The sequence below is a fragment of the Plectropomus leopardus genome, chromosome 4 (assembly GCF_008729295.1).
Source record: "Plectropomus leopardus isolate mb chromosome 4, YSFRI_Pleo_2.0, whole genome shotgun sequence".
Lineage (NCBI taxonomy): Eukaryota > Metazoa > Chordata > Actinopteri > Perciformes > Serranidae > Plectropomus > Plectropomus leopardus.
The window spans coordinates 3,093,701-3,109,248 of record NC_056466.1 but is presented as its reverse complement, the minus strand read 5'-3'; the positions used below and the strand labels follow the sequence as shown (position 1 = coordinate 3,109,248).

The window sequence follows — 15,548 nt, the reverse complement described above, 5'->3', positions numbered from 1 at the left end:
TCTATTTTTAGAATTGTGGCTGTGCTGGAGGAAATTGCTTTTTCGCCCCTTGTTTCTTCCAAGCTTTTTTAATGCTCTTTGCCTGTCTCATTGTTTCTGTTTCTCTGTTTCATACTCTATGCCTCTTCCTTTTTATGTAAACAGACACATTTTAGTCATATTATTGATTCTGTCCTTCATTTTAATTTGACTTTCTCTACCTACCCCTTTGTCTTTTCGTTCCATCACACTCTTGCATGTTTTTGAAAAGCTCTGGCTTTTAATAGGCGACCCTGTTTTGTGTGTGTTTACACCCTGTGAGCCTGGTGTGTGCCAGTTCTGCTGCTCTGGTACTGAGATATTATCTAGGACGAGACACATTTACTGTGGAGGAACATACCTCAGGCAGCAATTTTGCAGTAAATCAAGTTAAAAATTCAATAAACTGAGATGGCAAATGTGTAATTAAGCGTAGCTGCTTTTTAGACTACTGTCCGTTCTAACCAAGAAGTTATACTGGTGATACTTGTAATTCACAATAGAAACAATCTTGATTAACAAAACATTTTTTTCATACTTTAAAAGCATCAAAATATTGCTTGTTTATAAAAGACCAGTACCAGGGGAAGAACCTTGAAAGTCAAATCCTAGAAACAACCAAGCTTTTACCCGACCTGTGCATCTGAGTCTGGATTTGCCTTTTCCGTGAAGATGAGTAAGGACAGCAAATGTCCAGAGGTTGAGAACAAGCAATTCCTTCATACTAATAAAAATGATTAATGTTTGTTTATTAACCGGCCCCTGGCTTCTTGCCTTTCTGCAAAAGTTGCTGATGGACAAAGCAAGTTGAGTATCCCTGGGTTACACTATAATATGGCTTAGCAGAAGGTTTGACCGAGGGAACTTTTAACAGTTGGACAAGTATTTCTCACTTTCTTTTCACAGTACGTCATAGTATGGCATTGGCATAGGTTAAATCTGTTTACTTTCAAATGTTTATAGAGATGGATTGCCCTAGAATCTAGATATGCCAGGAATAGCTGTCACATACAGGAGACAAGACCAGTAATAAAAGTACTGTGTCCTGTGCACAGCTCTGAGAGCTCCTGACAGAACAACCATCTCATGGAAAAACAGCCTGCAGAGTAATAAAAAAGGAGACAACACTCTCTCTCCAGAATCTGACAGTGTGAAAAATATTTTTTTAAAAATTAGCGTCATGGTACCCTTTTCAGTACAACTATTCTCTACATCTTTTTCCACACCTTTTGAATATGTAATATATTGTAATAAACAAATTTATTCCTTGCATCTGCAGAGTTTCCTCTAGTTTGTTGTCAGTGAGGGTGTTTCTCTATGTGACAAGATCTGTCTCTGAAGCAGATAAGTACTAAAGACTGATTTACGGTGCTTGAGTAGACAAATGTCAGAGGGCTGCACCAAAGATTTGCAATTGTCAAACTCTAATATACCACAATTATTGATCATTACGTACACAATCATTGCATCATTTGACATTGATTCGAACATTCAACTTAACTCAACTCTGTCCAAAATGTCTTGTGAATTGAAAACTTGTGGCCCTTGGCTTTCTCAGTAAATCAGTCTCGGTGGAGCTTGTTTGGCATTCTTGAAGGGGCTTTGGATCAGGTGGCATCCCTAATCAGGCTGTGTACTATCAGCATTAGTGGCAGCAGCCAAGATGTCATTCAAACATTTTAACATACAGCTTGTTGTTCAGCCCTGAAATGACAAGAGAAAAGATAACAAACACAGGGAGTGATGTTTCAGTGGCTGCAAGGTTTGCATAGAATGAAAACATTCTTCTAGTATTAACATAAATATTCATCACCGGAGCAGGCCTTCAGGAAACAGTGGGCTGCTACTGATTTTCCTGCCAAGTCAGTTGTGGAGGAATTGTGCAAATTATGCTTTAAGTTGATGTAGAATATTAATATTCATAGGAAAATTTACATAACACAGAATCTGATGTGTGCAGCCATGATGTGCTGAGCCACATGCAGAGCTAAGACTCCAAATCCATGCTCAGTCTCCTGTTCATGTCTTACCGTCACTATGGAACTATGGTATGACTATGGTAGATTGAAAAATCATTGTGTGTCTGTGTGTGTGTGCACATTTGCAGTAATATTGTGGGAAAAGTTCTGTTCTGTTTTTTGTTTTGTTTTTCTTCAAAATGACAAAAAATAACGTCCCCGCTTGGTCAGTGTAGCATCATAGTCCACTGTTGGTAATATAGGAATGTTTGTGTGTGTGTTTGTGTGTTTCTGTGTAGATGGAACCAGTTGGACTTGGCCATTGTGCTGCTGTCAGTGATGGGCATCACCCTGGAAGAGATTGAGATCAATGCCTCACTTCCAATCAACCCCACCATCATCAGGATCATGAGGGTACTCAGGATAGCACGAGGTATACACACACATAAACACACGTGCATGAAGACGCATTTTTAACACAAACATGGTATGCACCCACGTCCTCTCCAAAAATTTCTGAAATGAGTACTGTCAGATGAGCAAGATGGTATTTAAAACTGGTTTATATTAGACAGATTCAAAACAAGTTTCAAATAAATTTGCTTTTAATTTGCCATTTTTTCATTCTGTGTTAATGCAATACATCCTGCACAAATGTTACATTAATTATTTATGAAAATCCTCCCAGCAGCTTAACAGACATGATCTCTCCTTGACCTGTGAGCTTTTGATGTGAACCATTAGCAGCAGGTGTTGAGCTTCGCTGACATCACAAAAATTGCAAAGTAGAATCAATTTAAGGTGGTTAGTGTGAGCATTTTTTGTCTCTTACAAAGTAGCATTTCAAGCTGCTGTTTATTTATTGCTGGAATTACCGCAGTAAAAATGTTCATTATGCTAATCCTACTTTTACAAGACAAAGGAGCGAATGAGATTTGGCTAAATAAACATTGTTTTGTTTTGTGTTTGTTTATCATCTCAATATGGGATGTATAAAACAGTATTTAGTTGGTGTAAACTTGATTACCCATTTCTCTGAAGGCAAAAACACCCATTTGCAACACCAACCAAACCTCTTTTCAAAGGGAAACTAATTCCCAGTTCTAGTTTTATCTTTGTTTTTTGCTTTTTTTTCACATTTTGAGACGTAGCTTATTCAAATTTATTTTAGGATACAGATGAAACTCATTAAAACCAAAACATAAATGCACTTTTTGTTGTATACCTCATATACATGTGTCATTTACAGTCCTACTGTTCCCCCAGAATTACGTTAAAGCTTAAATTCCTTCATTTCTATCTTTCAGTCTCTCACCTTTTTAATATGGCATTCATTAAGCTCCTCTGTTCTTATTATTAAGAGGAAATTACAGGACGAGCTCTCCTGGCAGCACCAATTCCTCTTAACTTCACACTGAGGAGGATAAGAGCTAATTACATCACTCTCACTTAATCCTCGCACTCTTACCATCGCCCTCTGCCCTCCATGATACTGCCCAGGGACCGCTGAGAGGACCCATGGGTAACATGCTAATCAAACAGCAGCCGGTGGTAATTAACAAGCAAGTGGGGTATTTGATGATGGGTGCGAGGGGTACTGGCAACTTTTAGTCTTTCCTCTCCTCTCATAACACTTTTACCACTCTGTCTGAATGTTAACTCACTTGTGTGACTGTGGGAAAGAATATTAAAATATTTTGCCATCATCTACTTCTTTCACAAAGCTGAATTTTAAAAATACACTGAACAGAAGGAGAGATTCAGCTACATAGGCTGAATATTTTTAATATTTGTTGCATCCTACAACAGAATAATTTATATTCATCTCACTACTTTTTATTGTTGTTTTTACATAAACAACACAATCCTATTTTACCTGCAGTGGGTGACAATTAATATGGATCATATGTAAATACATCCATTGTGGTAATGCAGTGTTATTTCAAGGGGCACGGCATTAGCTGACTCTATTATGATGCGGGTTTACAGGTTTCATGGTGTTAGGCAGTTATTCTTCAGGCTCAAATCCTTTTCCCCTATAAAAGAAAAGTATACTGTTTTTAAAAACAAATACTAAACCATAAATCTAATCACTGCATTGCTCTTTCAGTTTTTTTTAAGTAAGCTTTTAAAAACATATAAGGGTTATGTCAGGATGAATAACATTTTTATTCACAATACTATACTATAATACTAGGGTACTAGCTCTTGCCTATTAACCCAAACAATCCTATATTTCTTTGCCTTCTAAATGGATCACCAGCTGTTGAGGATGCTGATTTTTTTTCTTTTTTTTTTCAAGGACCTTTAGTCTCAGTCATTTAGTGATGAGGCATGTATGTAACCATCATTTGCATATTTAAATGAATATCTAACTTACAAAATGACCATTTATACACTAATTAGTCATGCAGTGTTACCTTGTTTTGTTACCTTGATTTTTATTTTTTCTAAAACCTTCCTAACTGACAGAAAAGTGATTTTTTTTCTATGCTCTCTTTCAAGCCAGGCTCCCAAATATACTTGTGTTTGGCAAGTACTGAACATACAGCAAAATTAATGAAACTTGAATTATACTGCACAAGTTGTGTGACAGTTTGTAAATGCTCTGCTGATGTTTAACATGGTCCCCAATCTATCTGTAATTAATATGTTTACTCTTTGCTGTGGTTGCATGCCAGAAAAAAAGAGTTTCTTCTCAAATTCAAGGTTACACCGCAACACTTATTGATTAACATATTGTAATTTTTGGGTGAGGTATTCCTTTAAGACCCTTTTACAGGGTTCTTGTTTTAATAGCAAACAGCTGGAAATGTTGAATACTCTGCTGCAGAAGAAGTTGTCATCCAACTCATTGACTTCAAACATTTTGCAAGCTACAGCTGCTCAAAGCTCAAAGCGACAGTTGTCATTAGAGATTAAAGACTTCCTCTTTTTTTATTTGGTTTATGGCTTAACAGTGTCCATTTTGTCATATGTGACTCAACCCGTTTCTATATGGATATGTTAAGCGACTTTATAACTACAGATGTTCCTTTCTTGTGTAGCCCAAATTGCCTGAGTTTCTCAGTTCAAGAAAAAATTCCTGCTTTTAAAAAGGCCTCAACTTTACCAATGAATATGTAAATAAAAAAGAGCACCCTGCAATCATATTAACAACTACTCTGTGAAGTGTAAGGCAGAAACACACAAATTTTGCACAAAAGTTGTCACCCAAACGAGGACTTGTTTGTTTCAAATTGATTTGGTTGTCCAGGAGTTTGGGGGGAAGTTTTGTTTAAGAGTTGCTGTAAACATACTACCATCACTGCATCCACCTTCTCTCTCTCTTTCTCTCTCTCTCTCTCTCTATCTCTATCTCTCTCTCTCAAACACACACGCACACACACACACACACACACACACACACACACACACACACACACACACACTCTCTCTCCCAGGAGGCTTTATTGTCTGAGCGGCTATTGCCGTTTCCCATCAGATTATTCCTGTGGCCTTTTTCTCCCTGCTACCGGCCATGTTCCTCCAGAAATTGGGCCACTGGGAATGGCGTCGGGTCTCTAATGGAGAGCCGTGAACCTGTTTCATCCATTGATCGTTTGTTACGTCTCTCCTCCTCTTTCTCAGCCTACCTCTTATCTATCTTGATCGTTCCCTTCTATCTCTGCGGTGTCGTTTGTCTTTCTGTCCTTTTTTTCACTTTCTCTCACTCTGTGCAGTAGGCGCTGGCTGTTATTTATCATTGAAAACACTTATATCCAAAGCAACACACATGCACGCAGACATACACAGTTTGTGTGGATGCTATAGCGGTTTCACCCTCTGATCTCTCTCCAGTGTTGAAGCTGTTGAAGATGGCAACTGGGATGAGAGCTCTGCTAGATACAGTGGTCCAGGCTCTGCCTCAGGTATGTGTCTTCACACACACACACACGTCCTCCCTCAGCTCATCACAATGACACTCAGGAGTTAATTAACATTTGTGGAATGATAAACGATCGGCGCCGATAGAAACCTCCTGAGAATTATGACTTTCAGGAAGTCGGGTTATGACTGAATTTTTGCCCTCAATGTTACGACACCTTGTTAACTTCCCACTGTTCCTCTCATTTATTCAGGAAATATAAAGACCTCTGTGGCGTTAATTTAAGATGTTTCATCCCCACCGCTGCTAACAAGACACGAGCAGCTAAAAAGTTCTGCTCCCTTGGCTCGCAGAAAGACTTTTTCTCCTCAGCCTTTCAGAGTTATGCTTGTCCTGGAATTTCTGGAATACTGTGGAATTTTGCGAAACAGTGTTAAACCAGGATATTAGATTCATTTTTATTTTTCTATTCTGAATCGAGTAAATTAGTTTTACAAATAAGGTTGTTCATCAAAATTTCAAACTGTTGTAAAGCTTGTTTTACGCATTGGTTCCTTTAAAGGGTCCATTCAGATAGATTATACTTTAATGAAAACCAAACTTGTCACCCATTTTGAATTTTTCTGAAATGGGAAACACCATCAGCAGAACTGGAGAGTGGGTTTTTTTTTTTTTTTTCCCCGAATATCATGACATAGTCCTAAAACTGTACACATAGGCGTCATTTCTTTCCTTTCCCTACTTTTCCTGTGTTTCCTTCTTTTAAGGGGCTGTTTACACAGCAACGGTTCAGCGTTAAAGTTTTTTTGGGGTTTGACCTTTCCTTCACACAACAAGGAAAATCTTTTCTGTTTTAAGTAGGGCCGCTCTTGTCTAAACATGACTTAAGTCTCCTTCTTTAAGTTCTGACTGTGTCTGCGGTCGGACATCTTTCCATAAACATGACCTGTCCCTGTCTGAGCTTCACTTTGTCTTTGTCTGCCTCCGTCAACTCATTAAAGAATCTGTTGTGTTTCCTTCACCTGAATCAGTAATTGTATTTAATGTGTATAAGACAGATTAAGCATAGATTAGTTAATGGCAGAAATGATTTTTGTCAGATAAATGATGATGTATCTTTGGCACACTTGGCTTGAAAAATTGCACAACTAATCAGAATTGGCTTTAGATGTTAATGAAGAAACATCTGTCCAGTACAGCCTACCAGAAACGGCATAGGTATTTTGTTTTGTCAGTCCCTCTCTTCAATACTTTTCGGCTCCCCAACCTGTCCGTGGCTGTCTGAGTGTTGTTGCTTTTACCAAAAGTCAAATAAACTTTAAGAAATGCATTCTTTAGGGACTATTTTCATTTTGGGATTTAGTGTGCCCCTTAGTGCGTGCAGCATCAGGACCGCGTGAATCACCTTCAAAGAAACTGACATGCCCATGGTTAACATAATGAAGGTACTTGTCAGCCAGTGTTACCATTTGGCTCAATATGTTTCATTTAGGATGTCTTTAAACTCTGTGGCAAAGAGGAATATGCTTTATCAGGTTTTTAGTACACAGATATTACCTTCTAATAAAACAGGTATAGTTGGTTTTGGTCGTCAGATTTGTGAACTGTAAGTAAAATACGTAAAATTGTGCCAGTTTATTGCTTATTAAAAGGTTATGTTGCATGACTATTTCTTGACAAACAATAGTTTACTGTTACTTGGTAAGCTGTAAACTGTGACATGAATAAACGTGAACTGCAATGAACAAAGCAGTTTGAGAACAGAAAGACAAATGCCACTCGTGTTTGCCTTCCATATGAATGTTGAGCCACTCTATGATTTATTTTTTTTCCTAAACATAACCACATGCTTTTGTTGCACCAAGAAATTAACAGAAATATGAGGTGCTTGACTGTATAAGTTTATTTTGAAAAAGACTGTATGCATCTACGGAGCAGAAACTGAAACGGAAGTGCATTCTGAAAAGACGCAATGCGCTTAACACGTTATCATCCCAACTCGTCACCTGGTGGCGCTCTGTCAGTGACCTTCCTCATCAGTGTCCTCATTACGTTTTAGTTATCCTTCTGCGTCAGCTGTTTATGCTCCGGAATGTCGATATGATGATGCCACCAAAAACACATGGTGGTATGATGTCATGGTGGGATGACGTGGCCTATTACTGTGAAGTCAACAAATGCACGTGATGGGATGAAGCAGCATGATCCTTTTGTTTACACAACAGCACGGACTGTCACAGATGATTAGGATTAGGCAAAAAAGGCACATGGTAAGGTGTGGAAAATTCATATGAGAAATGAATTCCAAACTCTGCCAGTGTATGATAACAATGCCACCGGTTCTGTCTGAGCGTGTTCTCATCTGCCGCCGTCCAGCTGGCTTTTGTCATCACGCTTGTACGCTGCTCTGTCAGCTGCACTGTTTGACGAGTTCGGAGTGAGAACATTTTGGCTTAACAGGCACAAACTGACACGTCATCCCAGAACATCGACAACAAATGCGCCCAGGATACGTAGCACATAATTTTTAGTTCACTTCAAGGCGCGATATGTGTTGAGTCCGGTGAGAACAGTGAAAACCTGCCACAGAATGTCCCCATTGGTAAAGCTTGATGCACACTTACACAGTAAATGATCAGAAATCTTTGTACAGGGGTGTCCGGTGGCTTAGTGGATAAAGCAGGTGCCCCATGAACAATGGCACTGTCCTTGCCGCAGTGGCGGCGGGTTCGAGTCCAGCTTTTGGCCCTTTGTTGCATATCATCCGCTCTCTCTCCCCCTTTCACACTGTTGATCTGTCCTCTCTAATAAAGGCAAAAATGCCAAAAAATAATCTTAAAAAAAAGAAGAAGAAATCTTTATACAGTGTGTTTCACCAGATGTTGGTGTTGGACTTTGTTTTTTCACCAGAGTCTGACGTGGGTGTAATGACCTTCAGTGTGGCTGCGTGAAAACAAAAAACCTGTCGCACCATGATTCATATAACTGAGTCAAGGCTCCATTAGTCTAAATGCAGAAAAGTACACATTCAGTAAAAGGTTTGAAAAGTTTGAAGATCAGTGCAGGTTTGTTCGCCATGGAAACCAAAGGTATAAATATCAAAGTCCGCTCTGACTGCGTTTCTCACAAGCCCCGGTTGCCTAGTTGCCAGCTCTAATGCCTCCATAGCTTCCAACGATCTGTTTCTTATACCACAGCATCCCCATCCCTGCGGTGTGCTTTCACTTTCCGCTCGAGGGATCTAAAGACATCACATGCACTTACATTACATACCCCAAACTGCTTCAGGCCAAGTCATTCCTTTTAATATCCACAAGGAAACATCAGCATGCACAACTGGGGAGAACGAGAAAGCTGTCCTCAGGCTTTGCCTTACCTCTCCAAATTTCCCCATTTCACCCTCCCTCATTATTTCTTCTCTTTCTCCTCCAATAAAAACTATATGTCTCATCCTTTGCTAATCCACTCTCAGTTTATTTGCCTATATAATGGGATTCTACAGTGGTGTATTTGGAAGCACCTCATTGCCTTCTTCGTGAGGTGACTTAGCTAATAGCATTCTGCTCAGTGCCTGCTATTGCACCCCAGGGGGTCCTTCACCCATTTACATCGCATATGTATCACTATCTAGAAACGCTTTCTCTACAGGGATGGATTCATGCCTGTTTTGAAGTCAGCCGGTAAAATTTCCCCAAGTTGTGTAATAGAGTGATTATCCCTGATTTGAGGCAGGGTGGGCTTTTTGTGTGTGTGTGTGTGTGTGTGTGTGTGTTTGCCTAGAGTTTTGCAGCTATTTCTGATTGGATGAAATGTTTGCAGGATCCTGGACCTGCCTGTTTAGTTTTCATGACCTTTAAGCCCTCGAAAAACATCCAAAATCTAATGCCGCATTTCAAAAATGCATGAGTACTGATCAGAGAATAAGCCTGTTTTTATATTTCATAAAAAGCTGAGACTCTTTGTCCAGAATCTTGTCCGTCCACCTGGTTGTTTAACGCAGGGAAAGATTCTTTTCACAGAAGATCTGACACACGATGAATTGTTTACCAGCTTCACTGGCTTGCAGTTTTTTGCATCCTCAGTGAAACCTATGGAAGCAAAATGCATTCACTTGAGAGGAAAAAATCCTGCTCTGTTATTTTTGACATGACAGGGTTATTATGTCAGATTTATGAGGAGAAAAAAAAGGGGAAAATGCCCTGTTTTTCTCAATAAATGGGATGATTCTCCTAGATTAATGTGAAAAGTTTTCAAGGAGAAAAAAAATCTACTTTTTGTTTATTTGGGTTTTTTTTGTTTTTGTTTTTCTGAGGTAATGAGATAATTATGTCACCAATTCGGGAAAAATATTAGTTTACGATATTATCTCATTAATGCTGAAAAACAAACAGCCAATGGGAAAAATACTAAAATCTGTTTATTTTGGATGGAAAGGACAGTTTTAAATAATGATGTTGTTTTTTTGTATCAGAGTGAAAAGTACCTAAGCTATCTCTTTGCAGTATAACCAGAAAACTCCATAGAGGATGTTGGCAAAAATACTGATCATGTCATCAGACAGATCACTTTATTTAACTAGAGTGTGTTACTTGTTTACTTGTATAAACACTTGTGCACTCGCACAAAAAAGTTTACTGTTTAACTGACAATTAAAAGCTTAAGTGGGTGCAGCAGGAGAGATGGTTTAATCGCTAAATCAATATCTACAGAATCTGACTGACAATACCTAACAATACTGTTAACCTGATTAAATACGTCAAACCCAAATACATGAGTTATTTCTGTCAATCTAACATGTGAATGTTCCTTTTCTGTGTGACAGGTGGGAAACCTCGGTCTGCTCTTCATGTTGCTGTTTTTCATCTACGCAGCTCTGGGAGTGGAGCTGTTTGGAGAGCTGGGTGAGTCTGCTCTACCACCAACTTGTTGCTAATCAAGTGACAAAATAACATTTTAATAACTGTTCCCAAAACAAGATTGTCACCCCTGTCACCAGTTATCACAACACCATGTGGCTCATCAGCATCGTGTGTGTTCAGCAGCCATCAGAGCCGCCCTGATGCCAGGCCACGCTGTTGTGTCTAAATGGAAAATTAGCTTTCCAGTTTGTTTCTGGCTGGTCAGATTAAGGGGAAGTTCTCCACAGTATCATTTTGTAAAAAAATAATATCCACTGCCACAAAGTTTTTTTGGCCAATCAGAATGAAATGTTAATCACTCGTCCCTCTATTTCTGATAAACCTTTTCTTAAGATTTGTAAGTCATTTTTCGAAATCCTTTAAATCTTACATCCAGGACAAAAACCCACGACAGTATCAGGTCAACAAACAGATGCAATGGAGCATAAAAATGTATCCAGCTGTATGCTGCAAGTGAATATGTCCTTGACCCAAAATCCACTAATGTGAAATTACAATCAGTCAGCCGAGGAATTGAGTGTAATGAACACCGGAATGAGAATAAATCACTGATAATCATGTCCAATATGTTCAGTCAAGGTTACAGGCACTTTGTTTTCATTCCTCCTTGGCACCAAAATCTCTAACCTGACTAGCTACAGGTTTTCAAGAAATGTACATGTGACTTTTGGCGTGTTTGGCAGTTGGACGCTGACTGTTGCAACTCCTGTTCTTCAGCTGTCTAATCATCTGATAGATTGGACGTCTTCTTCTTTGTCCACTTTTATTCTGATGTAGACATGTTTGTCCAATCAAAGTCTGCAAACCACTGTAATCCAGTCCTTTTTTCCTCTGTTTGAATTTTATGTACAAGACTTGGCCTATCTCTGAATATCAGTATTAACAGACACAATCTCAGAGACACAAAAAATACATTTTCTTCCAACTGTTTTTGTGTGTTTGTTGTGTTTTGTGTAAACCAAGGTTTCGCTCTCTCTAAACCCTTTTTTCATTCTCTTTTTCTTTTCTCATCATTTCTTCTCTCAGTGTGTAACGCTGACTACCCGTGTGAAGGAATGAGCCGACACGCCACCTTTGAAAACTTTGGAATGGCCTTCCTCACACTTTTCCAAGTTTCCACCGGCGACAACTGGAATGGCATCATGAAGGTACGTCAGTTTATACCAGTAGCTGAAAATATCTAAGTACATTTGCTGCTCTACTTTAGTACAATTTGAGGTATTTGCTATTTGCTACTATAATTCGACTTCACTAAATTTCACAGACATATGTTGAACTTTTTAGCGACTGTCTCTCTCAGACACTCTTCCAAAAAAAGCAAAGTCCTCTATGATTGGTCAGTGTTCCTGGGTCTTCCTCATCTGCGCTCTCGGCATCTCTTCATTATCATTGCAACAAGAAAAATGACTGTGACGACATTTCGGTGTGGTAATCCCCAATCCATATTTCATAATATGGATAAAGCCAATCAAAAATTCAATGTCAGTTGTCAGTTGATACTAATTTACCATGCCAAACCGAAATCCCTAAATGCTTCTTTTATTACTGTAGATGTAACGCTACGAGACGTGGCAATACCATTCTGGAAAGTCTTCAACTAACGTAACGTTTTATTTGCAGAACACACTTTTTGTGTGTTACTTGGACATAACCAGCATTACACACATCAATACCAGTGAGCAATAAAATAATAAGAATAGATTAATAATATTAGCATTAGCTAATCCTAACTTATAATTGCATTCATAGTTTTGATAACAAATGCATCTCATCTGTGTGCTACCCTATGTTAACTGCATGCTAAAATAATACCGGTAACAAAGCCTTTGTTAACTCACCATTCAGTGACAGAGTGAAATGTATTATTTGGGAATCTTCTAATTCTGAAAGTTTATCGGGCTGAAACAGATAGGGCTGTACCATGCTGATTCTGCTTTGCTCCATGGCTGTCGTTAAGACGAGAGACAGTTGACAAAGGCGGTATCCAAAGAGGTGTCAATCAAAACATAATCTGCTACGCCCACACAGTCTTGTGAAAAGCTATAATCCTCAAAATGAGCTGTTTTGAATCCGGTTTTGAAATAGTTTGGAACATTTCTATGTGCTCAGATTTTTGTAAATACTTAATGAGACACTCAAATGTGTCATAATATGTGCGTTCTAACTATTTCAAGCCACAACTATGGACACTTGAAGTATATTTTGATGCTTTTACTTTTGTACTTTTACTCAAGTAACATTTTTAATACTTTGAAACAGACTACAGTGTAGTTTTGCTACTTTTAGCACTTCACCACTGATTTACAGCTGTATTGGAATATATCCATATCACTCATCATCTGTTATTTGGACTCGGCTTTGTAATAGATGAAGCTGATGGCTTTCCCCTTCCTAACTGTCACCTCATCTGCTGCTGTACAGGCTTCTTAGATGAAGGTCTGTCAGAAAAATAGGTAATCTAAAGCAGTTCTACTTGAGAGTTTAGAGATGCATACCAGCATATTTTTCAATTTTCCAAGCTGCCCGAAACTATTTTACACCAATCTCAGCCCAGACAGACGCTGAGAATCAGAATTGTAATTGAAGGTCTTCAGTTCAGATCCCAGGACCAGGATATTTGAGTCGGGGAAATGAGCGAGTAATGAGTGTGTCCTTTAGCAAAGATGCTGTTGAAAAAGTAAATGTGCACTTAACAAAACCTTCCAAGGATGAAAAAAAAATAAAATTCATATTTGATCCTCCTCATCACTCTCTCGTCTATCACCTCAATCAAGTCTCACTCTCCAATCAAACCCAAGTACCTCGAGCTCTTTAAATGTTATCACATCCCATATCCGGGAGAAAGTTTAATCAGTGCTGATTAGGCTCTTAGAGGGAGTGACTGACTGTAAAAGAGAGGAAGACACACAGAGAGATTTGTCAGGCCTTGAGCCTGCAACGATAGGGATTGTGAAAGTTTGACAATGTGATCTGTAAAGACGTTACAAATTGCTTCCGTGACACTCTAAATGGGTCTTTTTTTATTGAGTATAAAGGCTTTACTCATCAGATTGTTCCCCTAAAATAATATTCAGATTCTTACAAAATGATCACATTGATATTGGCCTCAACCCCTGTACCACAGACTGTATATGAAGTGCTTCCCCCACTTACCCCAAAATTATATTTGATATGCAAATTAATAAAAAGTTTCTTTCCACTGACCAAACATTGACTTTTGTTAATGTATTTATGACGTCAAGTCGGCAGCTCATGTTGTAAAACTACCTCCAAGTTGCCAAGTCGTTTTTCCGACATTAGAGGCTATTCATGTGAATTTTCCCAAATCTTCTTTCCAATTACTGCAGCATAAAATATCTCAGATATGGCTGCTGGTGATGTTGTGCTGGTCATTTGGAGCCATAGTCTGCGCAGTAGTGATCTCCCTTGTGGTGGAGTTCCAGTCTGAACACCTGTCCAACCAGTCACCAGGAGCGCCATCGAATGCGAGCAAAGGGATTGGCACCCACAGCTGTTAATATGGCATGAAATACCCTTTTTATAGCATTGAGTACCTACCTACAACCAATTTTATAGAAAAACAAACACTTGGTGATAAGAACAAGTTTGTTTGGGCCATAATGAAGGCTGAATTCCATTTAGCTGCTGTTTCAGGGTTGTGATATTGTGCAAGCAGGCTCATTATTACACTGTCATTCTTTACTTGGACATTTAAATAGAGTGAAGCAATTATAATTGTTATAAGTAAGACCTGTGCACTTGTCCTGTCATGAGTGTCAAGCTGTTCCACTTATTTACAGTGAAAGTAAAATTCAGAACAGCATAGCACTGTCCCAACAAAGACAGGGAACTGTACTTCCCTCCACCTGTTCTTCCCACTGAAATCTTACTTTTCCTCTTTTTTGTCCACCCGCTCTTCCTCATTATCCCCTCCTCACCCCAAAACTCTCCCAATCCCCCCCACACCCACCAGGACACACTGAGGGAATGCCCACCGAGTCATCCTGCCACCGACTACGGCTGCCACGCTGGACTACAGTTCATCTCCCCAATGTATTTCGTGTCCTTTGTGCTCACGGCTCAGTTTGTCCTGATCAACGTGGTGGTGGCCGTGCTCATGAAGCACCTGGACGATTCCAACAAGGAGGCTCAGGAGGACGCCGAGATGGATGCCGAGATCGAGCTGGAGCTGGCTCAGGGAGGCCTCTGCTGCATGATGGGGGGCATCGGCGCCATCGCCGGGGCCACGGGAGGCGCTGCGAGCGGGGCCGGCATTGGCGGAGGAGCATCTGGTGCAGTTACAGCGGGGACAGTCGGGGGTCCAAGTGGAGGGGTGATGGCGCCACTACGGGATGGAGGAGGAAGCGGTGCGGCTCATGAGGGACACACACACCATCGATGTCGGCTCTACTCTCCTGCTCAGGTAAGTGGACTGTCAGGCATTTGAGAGAATAATTACTGCTGATGGAGCCTTACTTCTACTTTTAACAAGGTGGATGGGTGCTGGGAAATATCTGTTTCTGCATGTCAGCAACATATAAATATCTTTTAGAAAAAGTAAATGTTGCTTCACCTACTGCAGATGCAGATAATTATGATATCAGCCTGATAGTTCAGTATTCTACCTTACGTTCACTTCTTCACCTTTTTACCAAAGCCATATTCAGATTAGTCCATAAACAGACATTTAACCTCCATAAGCCCAATTTCTATAGAATTAATTTTGCAATATCCTGCTGATGTTTATTTTTACTGAGCAGTTCTGTATGTAATATCTGATGATCT

The 15,548-nt window shown here is 39.5% G+C and overlaps 1 protein-coding gene across 1 annotated transcript in view; it reads left to right on the top strand.

Annotated features, from left to right (window-relative positions):
* Positions 1–15,548, top strand: part of LOC121941708 (voltage-dependent T-type calcium channel subunit alpha-1I-like) — a 215,496-nt gene that overhangs the window by 168,411 nt on the left and 31,537 nt on the right. The window contains exons 28-32 of the mRNA XM_042484560.1: positions 2,276–2,409; positions 5,817–5,887; positions 10,667–10,745; positions 11,790–11,911; positions 14,737–15,186. Coding sequence (XP_042340494.1) covers positions 2,276–2,409; positions 5,817–5,887; positions 10,667–10,745; positions 11,790–11,911; positions 14,737–15,186 — 856 coding nt within the window. The remainder of the gene's footprint in view (positions 1–2,275; positions 2,410–5,816; positions 5,888–10,666; positions 10,746–11,789; positions 11,912–14,736; positions 15,187–15,548) is intronic.